Source organism: Aythya ferina (assembly GCF_964211825.1).
Source record: "Aythya ferina genome assembly, chromosome: 3".
Taxonomy (NCBI): Eukaryota; Metazoa; Chordata; class Aves; order Anseriformes; family Anatidae; genus Aythya; species Aythya ferina.
This window is the reverse complement of record NC_140298.1, coordinates 72,664,073-72,690,191: the sequence shown is the minus strand read 5'-3', so window position 1 is coordinate 72,690,191 and position 26,119 is coordinate 72,664,073. Positions and strand designations below refer to the sequence as shown.

Here is a 26,119-nt window from a genome sequence, read left to right as displayed (position 1 = left end):
AGATGAGTAGAGCGTACACATACCCTGCATGTGAAAGAGCACATCAGTCCCACCAGCGCTGAGCCATGGAGGGCTCTCCCCACCTCCTGGTAAATCAGTGCTTGTGGACAGATTCTGCACACTGCTAGCCAAGGACAGGACTGTTCATGTGGGACAAAAAGTGTTAGAATTCATAATGAAATTATAGCAGTGACAATTATATTCTTCAAATATACAGTTCTCCTGAACTAAAAACATGTCATGATATTAACTTGACCACCTTAGTTGTTATACGCTGTATTACAAGAAGGAATGCATTTCCTGTTTCATTCAAAGTAAGAATTATTCAGGTAGCAGTCTTTTATATATGGATAGCATTTTATGGACTTTTGAAGATCATAAACACCAAGTTGTACTTGTTTTAAGATAATTTACCTTAAGCCAGTGTAACTGTGGCAGTGGCAATAGCAAATTAGTGGCTTGCTTATCCTGCTATTTATTTGATGTAAATTCAAAGGCTGATTCCTGATCCACTACTACAGCTACAGCTTCAGTTCTGCTCAAACAGTTTAAGCAGGGCAAAATTATGCTTTTTATGCTTTGACGATGAAACAAGTTTTTTTAGAAGTATGCCCTAATTTCCTGGATAAATCAATGAAGCGCTCCAACATTAATGGAGTTTGTCAGCTTGCTGAAGTGTAGAATTTGGCATGGGGTAATTTTGTGTGGTTTTAATCATAAATGAAATAACCTGTTTTTTCAGACAGCAGATAAATTGTGGCATCAACATAAGTTCCCTACTAGTAATTGTTGTCAACCTCTCCTGATTCACAAACAACTTTTTCAATAAATGGGAGTAGCTGTTCAAACAAAAAGACATAAAGATACGATCGATCTTGCAAAATCACCATGACAACTTACAAAAGATGACATTTTGGACACTTTTAAAAACATGTTTTTCTTTTCAGATTTCTATTATATATCACAATTCTAAGAAGATGATCTTGGTAGTAGACAGACGACATATAAAAAGCGTTGACAATGAAAGAACAGCAATGCCGTTCACAGACATCTACATCGGAGGAGCACCTGCTGAGATCTTACAGTCCAGGTTGGTTTACAACTGGCATTCAATCATTATCTTCAAGTAATTTAAGTTGCATTTTGTGACTTGCACTTGCAGTAAAACATTTTTATTTCTCAGGAAACATTTGTTTCTTTATTCAGGAAACACTTCTTTACTGTGCAGGTGACTGGGCACTGGCACAAGTTTTCCAGAGCGGTTATGGAATCTCCCCCTTTGGAGAGACTTGAAAGTTGTCCAGGCATGGTCTTGGGCAACCTACTCTAGATGTTCGATCTTGAGCAGGGGAGTTGGATCAGATGACCTCCAGAGGTCCCTTCAAACCTCAATCGTTCTGTGATTGTGTTGTTTTTTTCTCAGTTTCAATACCTTTACATGAAACAATCCCTAAGACAAACTCCTAAGGTTTTGTATATAGCTCTACAGTAGTAAGGATTAGGCTGGATCCAGCACAGCAAAGTTCTGCTGAAACCGGTTCATTTTTAGTAATGTTAACAGAAACTGTTATCTTTAAAAAAAAAAAAAAAAAAAAAAAAGAAAGGCAATTTCAAACACAGGAAAATATAGAATCACTATTTCTTCTCACTCTGCAGAAAAGTGATCTTTGTAAAGTAAAAAATGTGTTAGCTGAAGAATCAAAACCCTTTACCAAATGCATTTTCAAATCTAAAGGTGATGTCTTTCCTATGTATTTCAATTCTGATGAGTCTCAGTTTCTCTCTTGACTTAAGTCAGTTGTCTATGTGTAGGTGTGAGAAGAAAAGAAAAAGTCTAATTTTCCCATCGTACCATTTGACAGAAGCCAAACTTAATCCCAGTAGACCATACAGCTCCCAGTTCCTGTAATGATAATGCAGTGAAGCTGGGTCACACTCTGGGAAAGCAGGACAGACGCTTGAAGAAGCACATGATAGGCACCATGCGTTCTCTTGATCAGACAGCTCAGCTAGCATTTTCAAAAGGTCTCCAGCTGCTAACTGAAAACTCACAACTACTGACAGAAATATAGGCTCTCTTTAAAATAACCTCTATGTATAAAAAGAGGAAGACAGCAAATGCTGCAGAATAATTTCTAGGAATTACTGGTAAATCCTGAAACCTTATTTTGTTGTCAGGAGATCCTTTTGTAGAATTGATATATAATGAGATATAATGATAATATTGTCTGTGATGTATACCACGGATTAAGCTTTTATGATAGTGACAAACCTCCTGTAAAGGAAAATGATGCTTTTTGATCCCATGCAATTACCCAAACATGCAAACAAAATGTTGGGCAAGGGAGAAATAGCCTATGCAATTTATTGGGCCTTTCAAATAGTTCTTCATAAGGGTCTGCTATAAAGGGCTACTGAGAAAACTAGTGACACCAAGGGAGGAAAGAGTGTGGTGGATTAGAAAGTAGCTGGGAAAGAGAAAATAAGACATTGTTACCATTCAATTTTCACGGTATAAAAGGTCTACACCACATGCCCAGAGGATCTCTCTTAGGATTGATATTGAACACATTAATGATCCAGAAACAAGGGCAAAAGAATGGTGAAAAATACTTTAGTTAATCAAGCCTAGAGAAAACTTAAAAAGCCCAGAAGGCCTAGAAATCTAGGCAATTGAGCAGCCCCATGGCAAATGAAACTTGCTCACAAATGTAGGATACAGGATGAATCACATGAATTATGCCTGCAGTTTTCTGAGTGCATTGTGGTCATTATACAAAACACTGTCAAAGATACTGTCACTGGAAGATACTGTCAAAGCAAAAAAATAAATAAAAATAAAAATAAAAATAAAAATGCAACTAAGTGAGCAAGTGGTAACAGAGAAAAAATATGGACATTGTAAGAATATGATCAACATTGAAAAATGTGTACTGAAATGATTTAAGTAGAGCTACATCTTTGCCTTGTATATTGTACCCAGTTCTGGTTCTCCTGAAAAGGGTACACAGCAAAAAGCATGGTCTAAATGTGGTGACATCTTTCCATTTCCAAAAGGTGTATAAGTTGTTGCTAGAGTTATATCATCAATGAACTAAGACTTTCTGTCTATCTTTCTACTGCTAGTATCTACTATTTATATTTCTGCATCCTTTTTTTAGACAGATTTACATTTGACTGACATTGGGCTGCAGCAGTGGTGGGAAAAGTAGCTGTAGTCTTAGCGGGAAGTATAATTTTCTTTCAAAGCAGTATATTTTCCTTCACCTCAACAGCAATTTCCTCTGTCAATTGTCTTTTAAATGAATCTGGAAGTAACATTATATGTTATTTTCCTACCACTTCACTCCCTGCATAAAGCAAAGGGGGATATAAGGGGAGCTAGGAGCTCTTGGGGCTGGGAACTATAAGAACAAATTCAGAAGAAAAAGTTCTTTAGTTTTAAGCCTATCTTCTTTAGTTCCAGTTGCTCCTGGAAATTGTTGTTAATGGCGTGTTTGTAGCATCCAGCCATAGTCAATCAGAGTGGAGATAAAACTGATTGACTGATACCCTGCACTTTGAGCCAGGTCTCAGTGAGAATGACTGAAGCCTTTCTGTTGATTTAGCCTTCCCACTCATTTCACTGAGGGGCAGATGATGCCCCTACAGTGTTCTTCTTCTCACCTTATTTCAGACATGTGCATCTGCACTCTTTCACATGATGGTCCACTTTAGCCAACATAGAAAAACAAATGTTTCCAGAACTTGATTCATTTTCATGTGTCCAATGTCTACCTTACAATGAGATAAATCAAAACTCTTTATTTCACATTCATTCTTTCAGTGTATTTGTTCCTTGGTTATCTCCTGGACTGGTACCCAGCAGGTAGCATGTCATTTCCTTGCTCTGTCAAAACCCCTCTGTGATTTTAGGCAAATTTCTCCTTTGTGCCACATAAGTATTCAGTGATATGTCCCGTGCTGTGATGCTGTGATATCTTGATAAAGGTGGAGTCGAAAATGTAGAGCAGTGAGCAGGAGCAGCTGGGATGTACTGCTATGCTATGGACCTCAAATCTGACACAGAAAGGAACCTGGAAGCCCACCTGCTGCTCACATTTACAGTTATGTAAACCCATTCATCAGCAATCAGAATTTACTCTTAATTCCTTAACCTCTGTTACTAATACATGTTAAGGAACATGACTGCATTTGCTCCCCAATGCAATAATAGAGCTTGCCAGTAATACCAAGAAAGGAAAATTAACACAGAAGTTTTCTAAAATGTCAGGTGGAGATAAAAATCCAATGATTTTCATTGTAAGTGGGTACAAACCCATTTTAAAATGTTCTTTTATTTCAGCTGATATTTTTATTTTCTTAAAGTTACTCTGTATGTGCCTTCCCTCTGAACTGTCATACATGTATTTCTCCCTGTAACATTTATTACAGCTGGTGCATCTTGACTTTTCAAAACACCCAATGTGGTTAAGTAGTTGTTTTACATAAAGACGTAGGAACTGGGCACTAGTGGTGCAAGTGACTGAGGCTCTTCAAAGTTTTTTTAACACCTTTGCAACAAAAGTATATTAAAAAAGGCAAGGAATATGTAATCGCACTTTGACATTGTTTTCCAACAGCATTAGCTCACATCTGGCAGGAAGTATTGGCTTTAAAGGCTGCATGAAGGGTTTCCAGTTCCAAAAGAAGGATTTCAACTTGTTAGAAGAACCAGGAACCCTGGGAATTAGCTATGGATGCCCAGAGGATTCACTGGTAAGCATAATATCATTTGTGAGATAAAAACAAAATTTTGGCAGTGGATACGCCCATGAGATAGACTTTTAACTCCAAAAAAATAGAAAGGAAGTTTTCAACAAAGGAAATGACAACAAGCTCATTGACTGGTGTGTGTATGTACACATGTGTGTGTAAGTTTGCTGGTATATTATCCAATTTTCACTATGAATTGCAGCACAAGGTATTTTGCTATTATTATCGTATGTGAGATTGCAATGTGAAGGTTGAATTTGAAATAAGTTGTGTGCTGTATTCTGGAAGGAAATATTCCCTTGTAATTCAGTTTTTATTAAAGAGACAAGGAGAATTCTTCTCAAATGTGTCCTAATATAGATATATGGAATGAAAAAGACAGCAAGATCCCCTTCGGATGAGTTGTCAGACCCCTCAAGTCAATCCAATTCTACCTCTGTGACACACAAATCAACTGCATCAACTTCAACACTGAGGAAATTGCCATTTCTTTTCTGATCCTTTCCATCATTTATCAGTTGTTCATTACAGTGCAAAACTGGTAAATCTAAACAGTGTTTGTGGTCTGCATCCTATGGCCATATCTATTCAATATACCCATGAGAATCCATGAAGAGGAAAGAGCTCACCACTTGTAGAGTTCATCACTCAATCTCAGTCTCTGCAAAGGAGGAAGCCAGATGCAATTTGTTCTGCTCCAGACCCAGTTTTCCTTCCAAGCCTCAGAGGGCTATAGACACTCAACCCCCCACACCAGCATTCAGTCCAACAAGAAAATTCATACATCACATGCTGGGGAGGTGACTCAGTGCCACACGGTTCAAACAGGGCCTTAAGCCCCCTCTGCTTCTAGCCTGCATGTTCATTAACATCAGCAGACTTATCATGGGGCCAGAAATCCCAGGAAACTGAGAACAATTTGGCTTATGCTGTCTAAAATGACTACACTTTCTTAAGATTTTCATAGCCTGCAAGGGACAGCCAGTATAAATTAGGTTAAGACATGCAGAAAAAAAAAAAAAAAAAAAAAAAAAAAAAGGAGTTTTTATAGAACTGAATTGCCTGCATCTTTAAATGAAAGACATAGATCATTCTTTTAATGATTTGAATGTTGTCTGCAGTTTACATGTAAATTTGTTTTATTTAATACACAGATGTCCCGGAAAGCATACTTCAATGGAGAGAGCTTCATTGCATCAAGCCAAAAAGTGTCCCTCTTAAGTGAATTTGAAGGAGGCTTTAATTTCCGCACACTGCAGCCCAATGGGCTGCTGTTCTACTATTCTGAAGGAGTGAGTATATTTTTCTTTACAGTTTGTTTTATTTTAGCTTTGGATTGTTTCTCAGGAGAATACTAAGGGCATAAAAGAATTTCTCACTTCATCTTTTAATAAAAGAGAAAGCAGTCCACAATACAGAAGCATTCATTGATGGCCTCATTTTCACAGTTCATGTTTGATCTACAGATGAACCCAGCAATGCCTAGACATTATTTTGATGTTGTGAAGAGCATGTGATCATATGCCTAGAATTGAAGTCCTGAGGGTAGAAATACACAGTGGATCTCACTGTACTCAGCAGCACTGCAATCCCTATTTGGACCTGTAGATGCTACCAAAGTACAAACAATACTGAGGGCCTGACATTTTCCTCCCAGAGGCAATATCCAACAAGCAAAGGCAGAAAGTTTGTTTGGATTAGTGGGACTTTATTCTGAGCATTGCAGAGTTTACAGAAATTAGTTGGGAAATTGTCTGTATTCCCCAATGGTACTTAGACCTCCATGTGTGACCAGGAAAAGCAGCAATTGAGAATGACTCCTTGCAGTTATGGAAAGCCAAGCTGCTCCAAATGCCCCCTCAGAGGTGTGCCATGGGCAGAAATAGGGACTTGCACTCCAATGTTGAGTGAGACAAAGTGATTCTAGGATTCTGCCGTCTCAAACTTAAACCAGCAGCACCCATGAGCTCAAATGCCAGAACATTTGCAACCACCCCAAATGTCTGCTCTGACATATTTGCAGAAGATCACAAGCAATGCAGCAGGGAAGGCTGTATGACACCTATAACCACTCCTGAACTTTTCCATTTTACAGTGTGGAGTATTGCCTTAAATTGAAATCAGTAACCATGTCAGCTATCCATGCTGCTTGCATAAATGAGACCCCACACACCACTTCTGGTTTTAACTCAGAATCGCTAATCCTATGAGATGCCAAGTGCCCTATTTAACAAATAGAGGTGCAGCAATTTAGCACTTGACGGAATTAGACAGCGTGATTCCTCTGAGTGCACAGTGCCCGTGCTTGCACTAATGGAACAGATAATATTCCTGCTACATGGCGCTGTGATCCCGTATGCCTGACCCAGATAGAGGATCATATCTCTAAGATAATTTTGAGTGACTGAACAGCTCTGATCAGAGGGAATTAGGAAAAGAAAAAAAAATGTGTTGTTTTTATGACAGTGGTAATCTTGCAGTACAGCTGGGGTACCATAGCTGGGGTACCAGAAGCACAAATGAAATGTAAACATCATACATCTATGCTAGAGGTAAGGAGTTCATGTGACAGAAACATGAGACATAATCAGTAGCAGAATTCTCAGAATTCGATCTTAAAAAACAGCAAGAATATCACATCTCCTGTTTTGCTTCTCAATTTATCTTCCTGGAAAAAACAAAACAAAACAAAACAAAACAAAACAAAACAAAACTCTTTGGTTGTAGAAAACAAATACAACAGGAAAATAAACAGAACTGTTAACTTTCCTGTGTTACACTTGCTTATGAAGATGATTTTGTCTGTATTTCAGTCAGACATGTTATCCATCTCTATGGACAGAGGTGCTGTTGTTTTAAATGCAAGTGGAATCAAAATCCAATCACCAGACAGAAATTACAACGATGGAAAAACCCACTTCATCATTACTTCCATCACACCAGAAAGGTAAAACTGTCCAGCAACTTTTATTCCCTACCTTCAGAATAAAATATTTCTTGTAAAGAGCATATTAGCATTCAATATTTGCTCTCAAAGTGATTTTAGGAGTTTTTTGTTTTTGTTTTTTTTTTCCATTGATATGTTAAACTAATTAATTCAGTTTAAAAGAAAATAAATCAAAGCCAAAATCTCGGATTGAAATTTGGCCTGTGTTGCCTGAGCATGAGATGTTGGGAAATGTTATTAAAACTAAAAGAAAAGAATAGTGTTTCTAAAAGCTTAGTTCTTCTTTTTTTTTTTTTTTTTTTTTTTTTTTGTCCTTAGGTATGAAAGCAGTTTAATATAATTAAAAGGTAGCATGAAGTTCTTTCTTCATTGGGATTGACTCTTCTGATTTGCTAATGTAATCCCAAATTGACCCTGAAGTAATTGAGGCATCTTCAGAAAAAACATTCATTTGGGATATACAGAGTGGAACATGTTTAAAATATTTTTAATACTGACAAACATAAATGTAACATTAAATATGGCAGTGGGAAATAAATCTATATCTGCTTCTCAGAAAACTTGAAAGCGTTGTTTTGTTGGTATGTATTTTACTGTTGTTTCCCGTGTTTAGAATTTTCTTAGAAGGTAAATACTTGAACAATCTTTCTTCAAGAACCTTGCCTGATACAACCAGGTCATTCTCAGTTTTCTAACTGAAATGGAGGTTTGTAAACATGGTTTGAAAAGCTCCAAGTGCATAAAGGTGTCCTGGAAAAGTGCTGAAGGCTGTCACACTTCCCTGAAAGTTTTGAATTCCAAACTCACCAAACAAAATCCCTGTTTGATGCTTTAGCTATATTCAGTTTCTTATTAAAGCTGTAGAATCCTTCCTGCCATCTGCAGCAATTAATGTGCTTGTTGCGAAATTATATTAGGTAAAGGACATTGTATAAGCCCAAACATCCATATACTGTGGTGAAAGAGAAGGAAAAAGGGATAGGGACATGAAAAAGAAGGAATAGCATGAGCTTAGATCCTATATTACACAAACAGTAGCTCCATCCATTTATTAGCAATTCCTTGGTTTATTTATCTTCACTGAGTGGACCGTATTTTTTTGGACTTTATGATTAATCTCAGGATATTATGACATCTGTGGGCCTCTGGACTGTAAGATGCCAGTGGGCTAATTTTACTGCTGCTTGTGGCACAGATGTGAGAAGGTCTCATGACTTTGGGCACTATCATTCAGTGATTTAACACATTGAACTGAATATTTTAGGTGCATGTAATATGCTGTCTAACCACCATCATGGACTTTTCCAAAACCAGCCTACAAAATGGATGCTTTGTCTTTGCAGATACGAGCTGAGTGTTGATGACAAGAAACAAAGCAAGAAGAATCCAGCAAAGGACAGAGCAGGGAAAAGCCCTGACAGCATTAAGAAGTTCTATTTTGGTGGCTCACCCCTCAAAACACAGCAAGCCAACTTCACTGGCTGCATAAGCAATGCATACTTCACTAGGTGCGTAGCATCCTCCTAAACTCATTACTAGGCAATCGTTGCCTGACAGCTCGGGTAATAGCTCAAGAGAGCTGATTGATTTTCACAATAAAAATCCCTCTCTCATTTTGTGAGGCTAGACAGTATGTGTGAATAAGCTTCTCGCCTTATTTTCTATGGAATCTGTTGGTGCAGACCTGCTAGGTTGAGATATTTTTAAAGTGGGAAGAACTTGATGCAAATCAGCTTTCATGCTAATGGTGTTGGTGCAATGCAGAATTTGAATAGCTGTAATTTACACTTATATTATGTAGCTGCATCTCTGCCTTTGAAACAAAATGATACTAAGGCATCTCACAGACATTGCTGAAGTCAGGAGTTTGGTCAAGTGAAAATGGTCCAAATTTGTTGCTCTTAATCACTTTATGAAATATTCTTATACAGATTTTAAAGCAAAGTTGGTGTTGGAGATTCAGACTCTCTGTTTATGAGAGCATGGGTACAACAGACAAAGGTAGTATAGGCTGCCTATAATACTCAAACGTTTACTGATTAATCTGTAGTTTTTAATCCACAATCCAAGAATGAAAAAGCCCAACAAAATATCATTTAAAATTCAAATGTAAATACTGTGATCTTTGTAAGAATTCCAACACTTGGAAAAATGTTGTTTTTGTCATCCCCTCTTTTAAACACAGATTGGATCAGGAGGTTGAAGTGGAAGATTTCCAACGGTACTCGGAGAAAGTTCAGACTTCTTTTTACGGATGCCCTGTTGAATCCCCTCCTGTTGCTCTTCTCCATAAGAAAGGAAAGAACTCATCAAAAGCCAAAGGAAACCGTAATAAAAAGGTTTGCTACAAACTGTGTCAGTTCCACTTTAGAATTTTCCACAGTTGATACATACTCCATCATGACTGTAAATCCTCCAAGTTATGGATACCAAAAATGTAACACTTGGACATAGAAAAGGAAAGGATTCCATTCCTTTATACATTATATCACTACAAATGACTGCCCTGACCCAGCGTATCTGGCCTACGCTTGCATCACTCCTTCTTGGTAGAACTGTAAAACAGAATTTCTGTCATCTTTTATGAAGTCCTGCAGAAAAAGCCCATCTTGATTGCTAGCTTCTGTTTTCAGGTGCTTCCACGTGGCTCTCTCTCCTGCGTGCAGCTAACATACGCCAACATAAATGGAAAAAAAAAAAACCTCTTCCAGCATGCAGAACTTTTGGTCCAAGTGTGTTTTTTTATGTCTGTGCTATAGCTTATATCATCAAAAACAGAGAGGAAGAGTTGAACAGGAAAAGTGCAAAAGTATTGGATTATAATTATATACAAGTATTCTGATTATCCCTTCTCCTTCCCTACATGGGCATCTATAGTAGATCTCTGTAAGGAAAATCTGACTTGGAACTATTCCTAGTACTTTTGTAAGGAAAAAGCATATTGTTGACTTGTATATAAATAATACTCATTTATTTATTTGTTTGTTTGTTATATGTCCAATCTTAGTTAAATATCTGATTAATGGTTCTCTTTCTGTGAAGGTGGGGAGAGATAAAGACAAGATCTCACAACCTTCAACTGGCCTCAAAAAAATGTATCAAGAAGTGAATATGCAAAAAGACCCTCAGTGCCAATTGCCAATGAACCCCAAAGCAACTGAAAATGCTTATCAGTTTGGAGGAACAGCAAACAGCCGGCAAGAATTTGATCACATACCAAAGGATTTAAGTGAAAGGTAAAAGGACTTCAGAAATAAACATAATACATACTGGGAAGGCAAAAGATGTATATGAAAGGGAAAAAAAAAAAAAAAGACATATTTCTGTTGGCCTTTTTTGTTATATCTTAGGCAAATTTTTCAATAGAGTACATTGTTAGGATACATTAATAGGCATTTCAGCTGAGAAAAAGTAATAAATACAATGTGTTTCCAGTTACATTCCTTTTTTGGGACCTTCATCTGTATTGTATATTTAAAAATAAATGTGTCTCCTTGCCTATTTATATGAAGACTTTGAGAATGTAGTCTCTAAACAAGCAGTGTATCATCAGTCTCTTCATGCCAGAAGTAATGTCATTAGAGCAGAGCTGGAAAACATGATAGTTCACCAAGAAATTAAATATAGTTATGTGTTGAGTGGACATTGGCAGCTGTTTAATGTTTAGGAGTCTATGGAGTGCAGTAGGACATAAAGCTATGAAAACCATGTCCAATTCAAGCCATTACGGAAATACAAGTAATTAATATCAAGTCGAGATATTGTGGACATTTATTTCTCAGGCTCCCAAAGAATACACCATATGGTGTGTTATGACCAGCAAAGGATTTTGGTTTAATACTTTCCATGAAAGACTATAAATTCAACAACACAGCACTTCCTGGAAGCATACCAGACCACTAATGCAGAAAAGAAGAGTGCTATTGCCTGACTTAAGTAACAAAAGCATTAGGTTTGTTTTAATTCAACAGTGTTTTGCTTAGGTAGTCCTGATGGTGCCCATATGAGATGGAAGAACAAAAACCCAAACTCTAACGTGTCCTTTCATCTTTACAAGACATATTTGTTTTACAACTGTTATTACAGAATTTTCATTGTTATGCACATAAAAAAAAAAAAAGACTTGTGATGTTTTAAAACAACTGATACTGGCAAGGGCCTAAGTGTGTGTGGAATGTACACACACATGCAATGGCAAATATAACAAGCCCTTCTGAAAATATCAGGAATGGGAGCTAAGCTAGTCACCTGTTATGAGAAGCAGGACTAATCAATTCTGTCTCTATGCTACACTAATGCAGTTTTGCCTTTTTTAGACCCAAAGTAATAATACCAATCACTCAAGAAATCTTCACTGCTTACCATGTTGAACAGAGCAGGTATAACTTTCCATGCTGTAGTGGACTTAATGAGGACCTATTGGGATGCAGAAGCTTAGCAGCAAGTCTGGAATAACAGAAAAGATTTGTGAACAGTACCATCACAAGAGAATTTATCTCTGTTCAACAGGAATGGAAATATATAGACTATCATTTATTCATGGTCTATTCTGATTTTATTCACTTGAGAGATTTTGATTTTTGAAAACAAGTTTGGAAGGCAGCTTATTCTCCAACTTTGAGTTCTACTCCAAAACTAATGGGAAGTTTCTCAGAAACACCACTTCCATAAAGGAGATATATATTCCTTAGGATGAGAAAAAAATCTCAGGCTTCCTCTGCTGAAGTTTGATTTCAGTTACTTGTATCTGTTTTAATACTGATACTGTTTTTGTTTGCCAGAGCTCAGTTCTCTATCAGTCTGAAAACTCTCTCATCTCATGGAATGATTTTCTACGTCTCAGACCAAAAAGAGACCAATTTCATGGCCCTTTTTGTCGCCCATGGCCGACTCATTTTTATGTTTAATGCTGGTCATCAGAAGATAAGGATTAAGAGCCAAGAGAAATACAACGATGGCCTTTGGCACAATGTAAGTAAAAAATATATATATATACGTTATAATGCTACAATAAAAACACTGATGATCTGACAGATCAGTGAATTTCCATTCATGTTTTCACAACCACACCTATATGTTGAGAAGTTTCTGCCAAAACTTTCATGCAGTATTTTAATAAGTCGTTAACTATGGACAGGGAAGTGAATCAGTTATAAAAATCCAGCAACTCCCAACACTGAATAGAAATGACAGAAGCAAGTAGAATAGCGAAACAAGCAAACAAATGAACAAAAAAGTTAGCTAGGAAAGGAAGGATTGATTGTTCAAAAAATTTCTTGGAAGTGCCTAAGCAAGGAGTATAGCTCTCTTAGGCTCCCTCTGTAGTCCGTGAAAAGAAATAGCAGTATAAGGGCAAGGTGAATTTCCCTCTGTACATACCCATTTCTCAGAAGTCTACAGTTACTAAGCTCCTAAATTGGGCACTTAAGTGTTTAAAGCAGGTTGCATGAATCCAAGCCATAAAACTGGAGAAGTCCATGAAAATACTGTGATAGCACTGTAGCAACCAATCATATATGCAAATATAAGATGAGCAGATCTCAGTAGACCTTGTGACACCTGGGATATTTCTGCCTTGTACCCTAAAACGGTAAGAATGCAGTTCTACTATTTACCTTTACATAAATGTGGAGAGAGTTGTCCAGCAAAAAGTATTGGCAGTCAGTAAAATAGGCTTGTAGATGATGACTCGCAAGCTTTTCTTCTCAAACTTCTTACCTTCCACTGAAGAGAAGTGTTCCCTCAACTGATGAAAGTAATCTTCCAAATACTTTTTCTCTGTTTCTAGGTAATATTTATTAGAGGAAAAAATATTGGCCGCTTGATCATTGATGGTCTCCGAGTACTGGAAGAACCTTTCAGTGGTAACATGAATACCTGGCAAGTGACTGAACCACTCTATATTGGGGGTGTGGCTCCAGGAAAAGCTGTGAAGAACATCCAGGTAAATCTGATATACATTACATCATCCTATACCTCTGTGTACAGCTAATGCAAAAGTTGCCTGTAGGGATTAGTTCAAAGAAAAGCATGTTATGATCCCAATTCTCAGCATGCTGAGGAGCACGCAGCTCCGTTTGAGTGGATAGCAAAGCTCCCGCAGGGCTGAGCTGGTGGTAATGGGGCTAGATATCAGTAAATTTGCAGCAGTAGCTGGAAAGCCAGTGGTCCCTGAGGAAGAAAGAAATCTTAGCAACATCCAAGTTTAGGTGAGTCAGCTGAAGTTAGATGAGATCAATTTCACCCTAAGGTCTGAGATACATGAGTTTCAGAGAGGCTTAGTGTTGGCTCAGTATCTCTGTTTTGAGACAGTACCAAGGAATCAGGAATCTGCTCTACGTCCATGATATTGATGTATATAGAAAGGAGTGTTAAAGCAAATTCAAACACAACCAAGACCCCTTCGAGGTAATCTTTGGTGATATGTGCCTAACAAGATAGCTACACTACTTAGGAAAAGTAGGCCTCTGCCTTGCCTCGGGGTTGTGTGGTATGTATAAAACTGTCTTGCTCTAGTTGCACTTTGGTTCTACTAATCATGCTTTTTCCCCCACATTCAGATTAACTCAGTCTACAGTTTTAGTGGCTGTCTCAGCAATTTGCAGCTCAATGGAAGATCAATTACATCGGCTTCGCAGACCTTTAGTGTAACGCCTTGCTTTGAAGGCCCATCAGAAGTGGGAACATACTTTTCATCAGAAGGAGGATATGTTGTCCTTGGTAATACACTTCCAAAATGTATTTAATAAGACTGCCATTTTCACTGTACTTCAAAATGGTATATTTCACTAAAGGATGTGGTAATTTCCAAGGCTGGGAGCTGTAAGGATTATTAGATACAGACCATTATTGTGGTAAGCAGCTGATGTTGAAAGATAAGAATGTCTCCATGAAACTTAACAAGTTGCTAGATAAGTATATCTATATGTGTATGTACACATATTTAAAATAATTAGAATAATTGCAGCAGAGAACAGTTTATAATACAGTAAAAATTATAGACATACAAGACAATCCAGCTAAAACCAAGTACACTAGCAAGAGGTCATCTCTTAGTTTGTAATTAATAAAATAATATGTCATTCAAAAATCCTGAGGAAAAGCCTTCTGTACATCCTGACAATGAACAGCATGATAGACACATCTTTTCTGTCATGGAGGCCTGCTGTGTTCCAGGAATTGTTTTAAGAGGACGTTCTTTTGGTCACATAGGCTCAGATCTGAACAGGGAAGGAAACTGCACAACCCTATTTATATTTGGCAATGCCCAGAAGAGCCACACAGTGTTTCTAATTTGCTCCCTGGCCTGCCAGCAGATTGAAAAAGGGACTTTCTGCTATTGAATCATCAAAGCTCAAGTGAACTCCCACTCACTGCATAAAGACTGCTGAAAGTCTAGCAAATTGCACAATAAGAAACTGCCAAAAAATCTAAATGGAACCTATTTTCTGATGTTGCTATTTTTTTTAACTGAATACCTATTTTTTTGAATGAGAAACATACAGAAACCTTTATTATTACTTCAAGCAAATGTAATCAAAACAAAAGTTGAAGTGGGTCATTGATGGAACACCATGACATCTCTTCAATTATGTGTACTGGCACATGTTCTAATACTTTTGTGGACAAGGCAAATAGGTTCCACCCTGGGACTTTGAATTTCCATGTTGACTTTGAGTAGATGTCCGGTTTCACCATTAACTCAGTACTTAATGTTATTCTTCTTCCCTCACAGATGAATCCTTCAGTCTAGGCCTGAAATTTGAAGTTGTTTTTGAAATACGTCCCCGAAGCAGCTCAGGAATTCTACTGCATGGCCACAGCGTGAATGGGGAGTACTTGAATATGCACATGAGAAATGGACAGGTATAACTAAGATCACATTTCTTCCACTGCTCTGACGGTTTCTTCTGCTATGCGTTTGGGGTCTGTTATATGAAGCTTTTGTCTTACAAATTTGCCATTACTCAATTCTTATTCCTCTGCTAGATATGTTAACTGCTTAGATTAGGCAACCCAGATACTTCTTTTAACATACAAAAACATAACACCAAAGACAAAATCGGATCACTTTACTGATATCAACAATTAATATTTAATGAGCAGAGCACTGGTGCTTTGGTACTGTTCTTTCATCCATTCATTAAAAATGTATAACAAGTAAGGTGATTTGATTTCACTTGATTGATTTTTATTTCTTGTATGCTAAGAGTCTGAGTTGTGCTCACTCTCTTCTTGCTTTAATAGTTGTGTATGATGGGGAGTGTGGAGGAAAAGGCAAAGTTCTGATTGTCTGTCTACCCAGCCTCTAGACCCCTGGATTTTTCTAAGGCTGTTAATTGAAAGAGAGAAGTTTGAAATTAATTTATCAGATAGTTGTTGCTGTTGCTTTTTTTTTATGTTCATCACTAGACTCTGGATCCCTCCATACTAGGCATTCTAAACATGCAGCAATACGCTGCAGTCTAAATAGACAAAAAAAGCAGAGGCTTAGAACAGAAAAAAAAAAAAAAATATATATATATATATATATGTATATATTTTTTACCTTTTTGTAAAAAAGAATCTCAGAGACTAGGCAGTGTGAATATTCTGTGGCCACTGCAATGCACTACCCAATACCAAACTGTCAGGCAAACAGAAGGATATTTAAGTGAGGCTGGCTGAATCTCAGGTAGAAATGCAACACCTGAGGAAACATGTTGCCACTTCTCTTACAAGAACAGAACTTTACAATGGAGAACCAGAGCGGACAGTTCAACACGGTCATTCAACCCATCCTAACGCAGGTGTCTAGCATAGGTGGGATGAGCTATCTTTCAGAGAATCTGTTTTTCTATAGTGAAGACAATAGGTGCTTCAGTAAGGCACCAAACTTTTGGCAGCCCATTCTTACAGATGTAGCTACTCATTGGTAAATTAACAAAGAAATTAACATAGCACATTTCATTGCTATGTATCGTGCCACTCTTAAAGGTTGCACCTCTGTACAAGTGCACCAGCCTAGTACTTCTGTAAAGATCTGAAGGAATACTGGCATGTCCAGAAGGTTGTCCGTTTTTCTAGCTGTTGGTCTTACAAAAGCTATCACCTCACTTTTTACTTCAGACCTCACTTCCTGCATAATGCATATGCAAAACCAAAATCCATTATGGAAAAGCAGTTCTTCCCTGCCTGTCACTGCAACAGGTATGACAGGTATGCTAGTTACCCTCTTAGTAAGCATCTGTGTTTTTACCATCATCTATCTGCTCTCCTTGAATTCATTACCAAAGACCTGTTTTGTGAAAACATTTCTGCTGGAGAAACAAGAATGATCAGTATGTTTAGTCCATTTTTCAAATGCCTGTATCTCTCCCTGTCAGTATAGCTTGTCTAAGTGATTTATTAAGGAGTCACTTTCTCTAAAAAATCTTCATTTGCTTTAATCACTTCTATGTATTTTGTCCAAGGGTGGATGAAAGAGAAGATGAGGGTCATTGCATTTCTGTTTGCTGGTGCCCTTGTGAAGGAAAAGAAAAACAAAGAAGAAAAAAAAGTTTTAAAATTTTCTTGGTTACAACTACACTGAAACAGAGATCCTCTAAAATTAAATATACATTGGTTTCTTACAACATTTTTAGCCAACAATCTGTCAGTATTGTCAGGGACAACTTAGACATTTGCCAAGCCTGAGACGCTTGTGTTTGGAGTTCTCTGGCAATCACCACTGGCAATCTTGTGCCCTGCAGCAGGGACATGGCGCTGCCCTGCCATTGCTGTGGTGTTAGCATGCAGGAAGATATTCATCCACGTGATTAATGCAGAGGTGAAAAATTCAGAATTAGGTTCAGTTTCTAGCTCTGCCAAAGGCTTCCTGGTAAGCATGAAGAAATAGCTTAGAGGTTGTTCTTAGATATTTCTTTCTATTCCTTTCTCACATCTTGACTGCTTATTTATACTCAGTTTTTTCATGAATGTTTTCCTTATTAAGTGGCTATAAAAATGCCAAAACATCATCTGATGCCTCTGAACACTAATTTAACACCCAGAAAATTATAGAGGAGAAGTACTAGAAATTTTGAGTGAAATTAGTTGTTAGTTTTGAATCTTTTTTTTTTTTTTTTTTGAACTCTTCTCTGAGTTCAAATAAGAAATGTTTCAGAACTGTTAAATCCTAAAACTAAAAATCAAAATCTGTGAATTAGATGTGCTATTCTAAGAAATTTCATGAACTGTTATTCTATTACTGGTTTTGAGTGGGGAATACCGCATGATTACAACAGAAGGAAAAAAAAATAAAAAAGAAAAACAGAGAGAGAGAGAGAAAACAGAAGGGGTTTTACAGTGACTGTTACATTGTTTTCCCCCAGGTTACTGTGAAACTGAATAATGGAATCAGGGATTTTTCAACTTCAGTGACACTGAAACAGAGTCTCTGTGATGGCAGGTGGCACCGAATTGCAGGTCAGTAAAATTTGATCATCCCCTTCAGAAATGTAACAAAGCCCAATTCTCCCTCCCCAGCTATCCATCTCCGTGGACCAGTGCACTGGAAATGGAGTCATATTTTCACTTCTTCTCTTTCACCTGTCAAGATGCAAGTTCATGTGAAAGTGGCAGTCCTTTTCCTTGATCAGACATAGAAACTGTAGAGCTTCATGGGAGGACAAGCACAAAGTTCCCGCTGAATACCAAAAAGATGGATGCTTATTGTTCAGGAAACACAAAGCAGCCTAGCTGAAACACTGGCAACCTTTTCCAAGTTCTATACCAGATGTTATTCTTCTTTTGCCAAATTTTCCAATTAGAGGTTAAATATACTGATATTTAATCCAATACTGAGCACAGGTCAAATTGGGGACCTGGGGACCCCAACCTAACACAGAAAGAGATCTACAGTCAATTTTTTTTTCCCTGTGGCAGACAGCCATCCTTCATTCCCAGGTTTGAAAGTCAAAAAGTACATCTAAACCTCAGGTACTCTAGATTCCTCTACCTTCCTCTCTGGGAAGGTCGTTTGGGATGCCTCCCATCGTCACATCCAGAAGAGATCTGAGTGTGTGGTCTTTCGCCATGCATTCTGGTTTCCTTCTGAAGGAAGCCAAGGCACAGAAGCAAGGAAGAATCCTCAGAGCATGCCAGTAGGTCCCCTATTGGGAATGGCTACCAGTTTTACTCAGCAGCCCACCATTGCGTGCTCATACCTTGCAGCCTAGACACAGCCACCAGCAATCAAGAATCTCACTCAGAAGCACCCTTTTCCTGTGCTCTATCTTGCATTGGCCCTGCTCTGTACCAGAATCTGCTCAGGCGTTGGTGCTGGCACTGATAATGGTTCACACCTAGTCTAGTAAATACTAAATCAAACCACTTAGCTCAAACAGATACTCCTTTCTTTCATAAAATCTTCAAATGCTGTTTTTTTACCATCTTTTTCATCTCTGTTCCTTCTCCTTTCAGTTATTAGAGATGCCAATGTAGTGCAGCTGGATGTAGATTCTGAAGTCAACCATGTAGTAGGGCCACTAAACCCAAAGGCAATTGACCACAGGGAGCCAGTGTTTATTGGAGGTGTACCAGGTAAGTATTTGGCAGTTTTGTTCTCAAATTTCAACACGGTTTCCACAGGAAGCATAAAAACTGAAGAGGGACTCTGTCAGGGAGTATAGTGATAGGACAAGGGGTAATGGTTTTAAACTAAAAGACGGTCAGTTTAGATTAAACGTTGGGAAGAAATTCTTTACTCAGAGGATGGTTAGGCACTGGCACAGGTTGCCCAGAGAAGCTGAGAATGCCCCATCCCTGGAGGTATTCAAGGACAGGTTGTGTGGCCCTGGGCAACCTGGTCTAGCACGAAGTTCCCTGCCTATGGCAGAGGGTTGGAATTAGGTGGTCTTTAAGGTCCCTTCCAACCCAAAGCATACTATGACTCTATGATTCTATGATTCTATGATTCTAAGCTTAGTTTTAACTAAAAAAAAAAAAAAAAAAAAAAAAAAAAAAAAAAAAAAAAGAATAACCTGGCAAAATTCAAAGGCTCAAGAGCTGATCAGAAATGTTCTGCCTCACATTCTGGAAGAAAAATGTCCTGCTTCATTGAAATCATTGAAATTAAAATGTTCATAGTTGCTAGAGAGTTGGGTATGGGCTCAGTCCTCTAGTCTGCTAGCTAGAAAAAATCACTGTTTTCCACTTTCCTTTCCAGTAAGGGCTTACTGCTTCAAATAAGTTATTTATTTAGTTAGTTGTTTATTCATTTACGGGATTGGAAACTCACTGTAAATGGAATCATAAGGATTTGTTGCTGGTAGGCTGCTTTCCTCTTCTGCAAGGAATGGCGTCTTTGAACACAATACCAAACATGAGGATCCTTTTTTTGACTTGTGATTCCTATTGCACAGATGTCTGCTAATGTGAATTTGTGACTCACAGACCATCTGTGTAGCGTGGGCCAAGATTACTACATTTACTTCCCTTATTCAACAGACAGAGCTACTCTGTTGGGGTTCATATGCAAACTGTAATCAACACTACGTGATTCAATTTTTAAGTCATCTCCTGTACATTTCTCATTGAAAGCTTGCAGCATTATTTCTGTGTGCCTTGCATGTCAATCACGAGCAGCTCTAACTATACAATTTATTATATTGCTTATCTTGGATTAGTGGCTTGAGTGCATGATGTTCTCATCCAACCAACACTACCAGGAGAAAAAATGAGCCCAAAGGGAATCATAAAATCTATGCACACATGCCTGTTCACTCTTTAAATCCAAATTGGAGTTTTATTAGGATAGAATTCTTCCCAGAGAGGTAATATAAAGTGGTAATTGCAAATGCTGTTCTGCGTCATAACAGAGCTTTCTATTTCTACATTAATTATAGAATACTAAAGCAATGCCATCCATTGGCTCTCTATATATTATTATCACCCTGGCACAAAAGAATCTTATAATGAACTTCACAACAACAAACAAAATACAGCACTATTGCCAGTTAAATACAGGAAACTAAATGCAACCTAACAAATCACAGACAATGATTCATGTAACGTTAATAGAAAATGCAATCATGCAGCCTGGAATTCATCTACTCTGTTACTTAAAATGCAGTTACCCAAAAATGCAAGACTGAACCTCTGTTGACTATGTACTATTAAGAGTTTTACCTACATGTAGATAACTCCCCATATTTACTCTAGTGGCCTCTGGACTAGACATTAGTGGACTGGTCCAGACATTAAATGACCCTTGGCAAAGATGCAGTTAGTAGCAAACAAAAAGGAAAGAATTCACGGAAGATTCTTGTCACACACATAGACTAGATTGCAGACACCAACCTTCCTTTCATCCATGCAAGCTATTCAGTGGAACAAAAATATTTTTAGTGTATTCTGACTCTTCCAAAAGCTGGTTACTCCAGTAGCTAAACTTTTCTATAAAGCTAAACCTTTCTATAGAATTCAGGCTTTGGTTTTCTGTGTGACCTCGTCAGAAGTAGGATCTATTACAGCATGGGCTTTAGAATTGAACACTGAACTGCAATTGAGGAGACTCAGTTTCCAGTACAGATTATGCCACCAAACTGATTATTTTGGTCTTTCTAAACTCTAACTTCTTTTTCCTTAAAATCTGTTTCTTCCAGAGTCTCTGCTAACATCCAGCCTGACGACACGCAACTCCTTCATTGGCTGTATTCGTAATTTCATGATTGATGAAAAACCAGTGAGTTTTAGTAAAGCAGCTTTGGTTAGTGGTGCTGTAAGCATCAATTCATGTCCAGCAGCCTGATAGTGCACTGCATCAATCCTGTAAAGTTTCTGTGGTCCTGTAAAGACCACAAGAAGGAAAAATAGAGCAAAAGTGTTCTACCCATCACCAATGTTGAGAAGAAAAAAAAGAAAAAAGAAAATATCAAGGATCCATCTACAGAAAGGATTAAGTTTAAGGGTCACTTCTAATGTTTATGTGCAAACAAAAATCACTGAAGAATAAAGAGCTATGGCTTCTGCAGTTCTCTTATTATACCACAAGAGTGAGCTTTACCATTTCTTTTAGTGTGTGTGGCCAATCTGTCACATGAAAATGTGGAATCATAAAAGAAATTTAAAATATATTAAATATGTTACTTCCAAGATAGATCCTGTACGTGATTTCATATTTTAGGTCACCATTTGTGTCCCAGGAAAAGATCTGCTACTGTACATTAAAAAATAAAGCTCACACTGCAAATAACCATGGTCAAAGATTTAAAACAACAACAACAACAACAAATCAACTCATTTATATATTCCTCAATTAAACTGAGTGGCAGAGAGAATACCATGTCAGTCTTAACCAGTATCTTCCCCAGTCTCAGTAGGCAAAGGTTTAACAGACAGAAGTGGTCTTGGCTCATTCTAGATGAAAAACGGCAAGCTCTGGACAGACTGGCACAGGGACTCCCTGGCAGATGGGATGCCATCATTGCCTCTCCACTCATCTACACAGCCCAGTGTTGTGGCTCAATAGCCACAAGAGAATGGACAAGAGAAGAGAGCATGGCTCCAGGAGGAGACAGGAAAGCATGCCTTTCCTTCCACCAACCTTGTCAGCTCTGCTTATGGCTTCAGCCCCATACCTGCTCTGCCTTCTGGACACACCTCCCATTCTTGTCGCTGCAACTCTAAGCCCCCAGGACTAATGGCCCCTTATTTCTGGGAGTGGTGCCCAGCCCTCTCCTTTCATCACTCCACAGCCCACTGTTTAGAAGTTTAGAAGCAAGCAGAGTGAGTATCCCTCATTACCAAGCACATCAGGGGGTCCCCAAACCCAGCTGCCTTCAAATGTTGTATTTTTCTCAGATATCAAAAGTAATATGCCTGCTCAACTCTTTCCTTTTTCCAGCCACTACTAAGACTGTGAGTAGAAAACTTTTAGGCCTTCTGGACTGGGATTTTTTTATTATTGATGCCAGGGTGATATCCTCAGGTCAGTGAGCTGGACTCCCAGTGGGTTCTGGAGACTGCATGGTGTCAGGGCTGTGCAGCTGGGACAAAGACTAAAAAGGGGAGCAGAAGTCTCTCTTGGTTCTGATGCAGCGATTTGTTAGATTGGCCTAATTTTTTGATGCCACAACTTCAGCTAAGCTTCCTCTGGCCCTGGGCTCCTGAACCCCATTGCTGGAGAGAAAAGAACAGCAGATTCACAGCTTAGATAGGTTCGTTACAAGGATTACCAAAATTCCTTTCAAGGCTGTCTGCAGCTGCTAAGCAGAGATAGCTGAGAATAGCATATGCTTGTGCCCTGTAAGAGCATCACAGTTTAGCGAATGCTGGTATTAAGTGGAGCATTATATGTTAACTGGTACACATATACTCACAATATTTTTCCATCTTACATTTACTTCAGACTAAAGCACATTTTCTCATATCCACATCCAAGCTCTGTCTGGTAAAAACAGTATTTTTCTTAGACATATTTGCTGCAATAAGAGTTGGGTTTGTTCAGTGGTTTTATATATAGAAATGACTTTTCTGATTAATCAGTCCTTTGCATACTATATATATATATGCAAAACAACAAAAAAAAATACAGTAAAATAGTACGTGAATAAAATGCACATTAAAATTTATAAATTGCTACCATTCCGTTTACTTCTCTTTAATACACCCCCAGCTAATGAAACACAGCAACAGTGGAGGACATCTTCCTCAAGTGTCCTGTCTAGGCCTCAGAGATGCAGGTTTTCTCTCTGCAGAATAGGGTTTCCAAAAAATAAAAAATAAAATTAAAAAAAAAAAAAAAAAAAAAAGCCTACAAACTGGACAATTCTTGTAGTCAGAGGAGAATAGAGAATAACTTGAGTTCCTCTGCTCCCAACACTCTCATGAACCTTGAAATTACCATTCCACATGCACCCAAAAACTCTGTCTGATGCATTACATCACACATACCTGCAATCATTTCAAAGCTCCTGGTGTTTAGGAACAGGTAACTGCCTAAGCAGAAATCTTAACAGAATTAAATTCACCTTTCTGTCTTAAAACTCATAGCTATAGGGCAGAAAACACTTCATTTACAAAGATCTGGGGAAAAAACTGCATGTTCTCAGGTACAGTGTTAGATTGTTCATTTGCATTTTCAATATGAATATAAGTAACTCAATTCTGCATGAAGACAAAACACACACACACACACACAATAAATAAATAAATAAATAAATAAATAAAAGACCTTAAGGAGCTTATACATTTCCTCTGACACCTTCAAGATTTTAATGTGTTGTTACATCATGGAGTATTCTGAAATTTGACATTTCGATGGCTATATAAGAAAGAATCCAACTTCAAGCTGAAACACTCAAAAAAATGCTTCAAAGTAGACTATTTAATTAGGATCTCTGCCCTCTCTCTTTTATTTCTGAAGATCTGTAGAGATCTCCCACAGTTCCTATAAACCTTCTTTCTCCTCAGGGATCAAGAGTATGGACAATAGCCTGAAAAGGAAAATGAAAGATGAAAGGTTAGAGATTTGACAATAATTCTCCAACAGCCAACAATTCCAAGTAAAACAACTTAGTATGTGAGCTAAGCAATGATAAAAATCCAGGAATAACATTGGTTCAAATTACAGTGTATTCTCCCTCCAGCAACATGTGACCTAAATAGTCAAATTAAAAAGTTGCTGAAAGCATAGCACATACATTCATGATGCACATTTGGCTCTTCTTCGGATTGGGATTTAAGGGTTAGGTTATTCACAGATTCACAGTGGGCCATGTCAACTCATTTCCTCTCAATAACATTGTAAGTTACTCCTACAATTCAACTCATGTTCCAAAGCTCTGCATGCTATTGTTGTACAACATCAACAATAAAAATTACTGAGAAAATAAGGGTAAGAAACATGCAGTAGCATAAGATTGGTGATTAAATAATTCATATAGGCAAGAAGTCTCTGAGGGAACTAGATTCATCTGTTTATACTATGGTAACCAGGAGCTTGAACTGCAATGAAACAGGTCAGTGCGTGACTATTTCTTTTGCACAGTTGAACTGCCTTCATTAAGCCTCCAAGCGCATGCATCAAGCCAAACTGGTAATTATGTACCCACTTTCTGCCCTTCAGACCTCTTTTGGAAGCTAAAAAGTATTCCCATATGAACATGAAACTTAATGCATCCATGATTCAGAATGTTTCCTACCCCAGGGAGAACAATCATTTGCCATCACAGACCTCTTAATAGAACATTGGAAGACAACGCCTGGGGTTTCTTGCTGCAGCCTGATGTGCAATGGAGCAAATCCCACTAAGATGAATTGTGATGGGACATAGACCACAAAAACTACAGCTAAATGAAACAAAAAGTAGAAAGTGTAACTAACTGGAAAACAAAACAAAACAAAACAAAACAAAACAAAACAAAAAAAAAAGCCAGAGACAGTAACAGAAGAGACTTCTGTAGACTTTAAATTAAGCTTTAAAATGTTTACAAGCACTGTGGCACTGTTTTTAGCCAAAGTTAGGCCAAAAAGACACATGAAGGGAAGACTTTAAGGACATGATCATACTCAAAATTATAGAAATAGCCTCACATCCAGCAGCTAGAACAGACCACAGTTTTGAACCAGTCTTGGTAATCACAGGGAACAAAAGCTACAGATTACACTTAGTCTGTTCAGAGAAATGTGAAATTACTGTCTGCTTTCCTGATTAATATTCATGTAGTTTTACACTAGTGGTTGTTTATAAAAGAAGAGTTTGAGGCAGCATTATTCTATTCAGGCAGTATTACTCTATTCATACTGAGGTTTCCATCCATCTGTAACAATGAACCCACTGGTCCTTTGCAACTTCAAATGTGAGGCCTGTGTAAGCTTAAACTACTCTGTACTTTTCCTTAAGAACTTAAAACACTACAAATTTCCAGTAGACAGATTCTTTTCTTTCAACTCAGTTTTTAAAAATTAATTTGGATATGTATTTCTTATATTTATTTCTTATATATCAAGTATTACTATTATTGTTTGCAGCAATACATAGTCAATATTTTCAGGGAAGTTTTTTTTAGTCATTTGCTATAACTTTGTTTTACTGGGGACTTGTAATCTCTGTGGGATCCTAGGTCATGTCCAGGAGTCAGCACTATGGTTGTGCCAGTCAATAAAGGTTTAGGGCATACTGACTGGGTCCCAAAGCTGCTGTGTTCAACACTGAGGAGAAACCACCGTCTTAGCCCACTGTGGACAGTTATTTGCTCAAGAAACATTAAACTGAGCTTAAAAAAAAATGTAATTTACGGGTTTGGTGGGAGGGCATGTCATTGGGCATTCCCAAGTGAGCCTGTTTTTATTTTATTTTTGATTTATAGTTATGTATAGTTTCATATAATTTAATATATTTTGCACCAGCGAGTGAATCATGTATTTGGGAAATATATTTGGGAAAAAAAATGT

The 26,119-nt window shown here is 37.8% G+C and overlaps 1 protein-coding gene and 1 long non-coding RNA gene across 3 annotated transcripts in view; one reads left to right on the top strand and one right to left on the bottom strand.

Annotated features, from left to right (window-relative positions):
• Nucleotides 1–23,308, top strand: part of LAMA4 (laminin subunit alpha 4) — a 98,307-nt gene extending 74,999 nt beyond the window's left edge. For both annotated transcript variants that reach the window (XM_084514580.1, XM_084514579.1), the window contains exons 25-38: nt 948–1,090; nt 4,623–4,758; nt 5,910–6,047; nt 7,569–7,702; nt 9,046–9,210; nt 9,888–10,041; nt 10,745–10,938; nt 12,484–12,673; nt 13,491–13,646; nt 14,263–14,422; nt 15,438–15,568; nt 18,055–18,148; nt 19,145–19,264; nt 21,328–23,308. In XM_084514580.1, coding sequence (XP_084370706.1) covers nt 948–1,090; nt 4,623–4,758; nt 5,910–6,047; nt 7,569–7,702; nt 9,046–9,210; nt 9,888–10,041; nt 10,745–10,938; nt 12,484–12,673; nt 13,491–13,646; nt 14,263–14,422; nt 15,438–15,568; nt 18,055–18,148; nt 19,145–19,264; nt 21,328–21,473 — 2,061 coding nt within the window. In that variant the 3' untranslated portion in view covers nt 21,474–23,308. The remainder of the gene's footprint in view (nt 1–947; nt 1,091–4,622; nt 4,759–5,909; nt 6,048–7,568; nt 7,703–9,045; nt 9,211–9,887; nt 10,042–10,744; nt 10,939–12,483; nt 12,674–13,490; nt 13,647–14,262; nt 14,423–15,437; nt 15,569–18,054; nt 18,149–19,144; nt 19,265–21,327) is intronic.
• LOC311434401 lies at nt 21,369–25,161 on the bottom strand. The gene is made up of 2 exons (XR_014691451.1): nt 24,868–25,161; nt 21,369–24,159 (listed from the first exon to the last, which is right to left on the bottom strand). It is a non-coding gene; the product is annotated as an uncharacterized lncRNA (long non-coding RNA).
• Nucleotides 25,162–26,119: the final 958 nt, after the last annotated feature.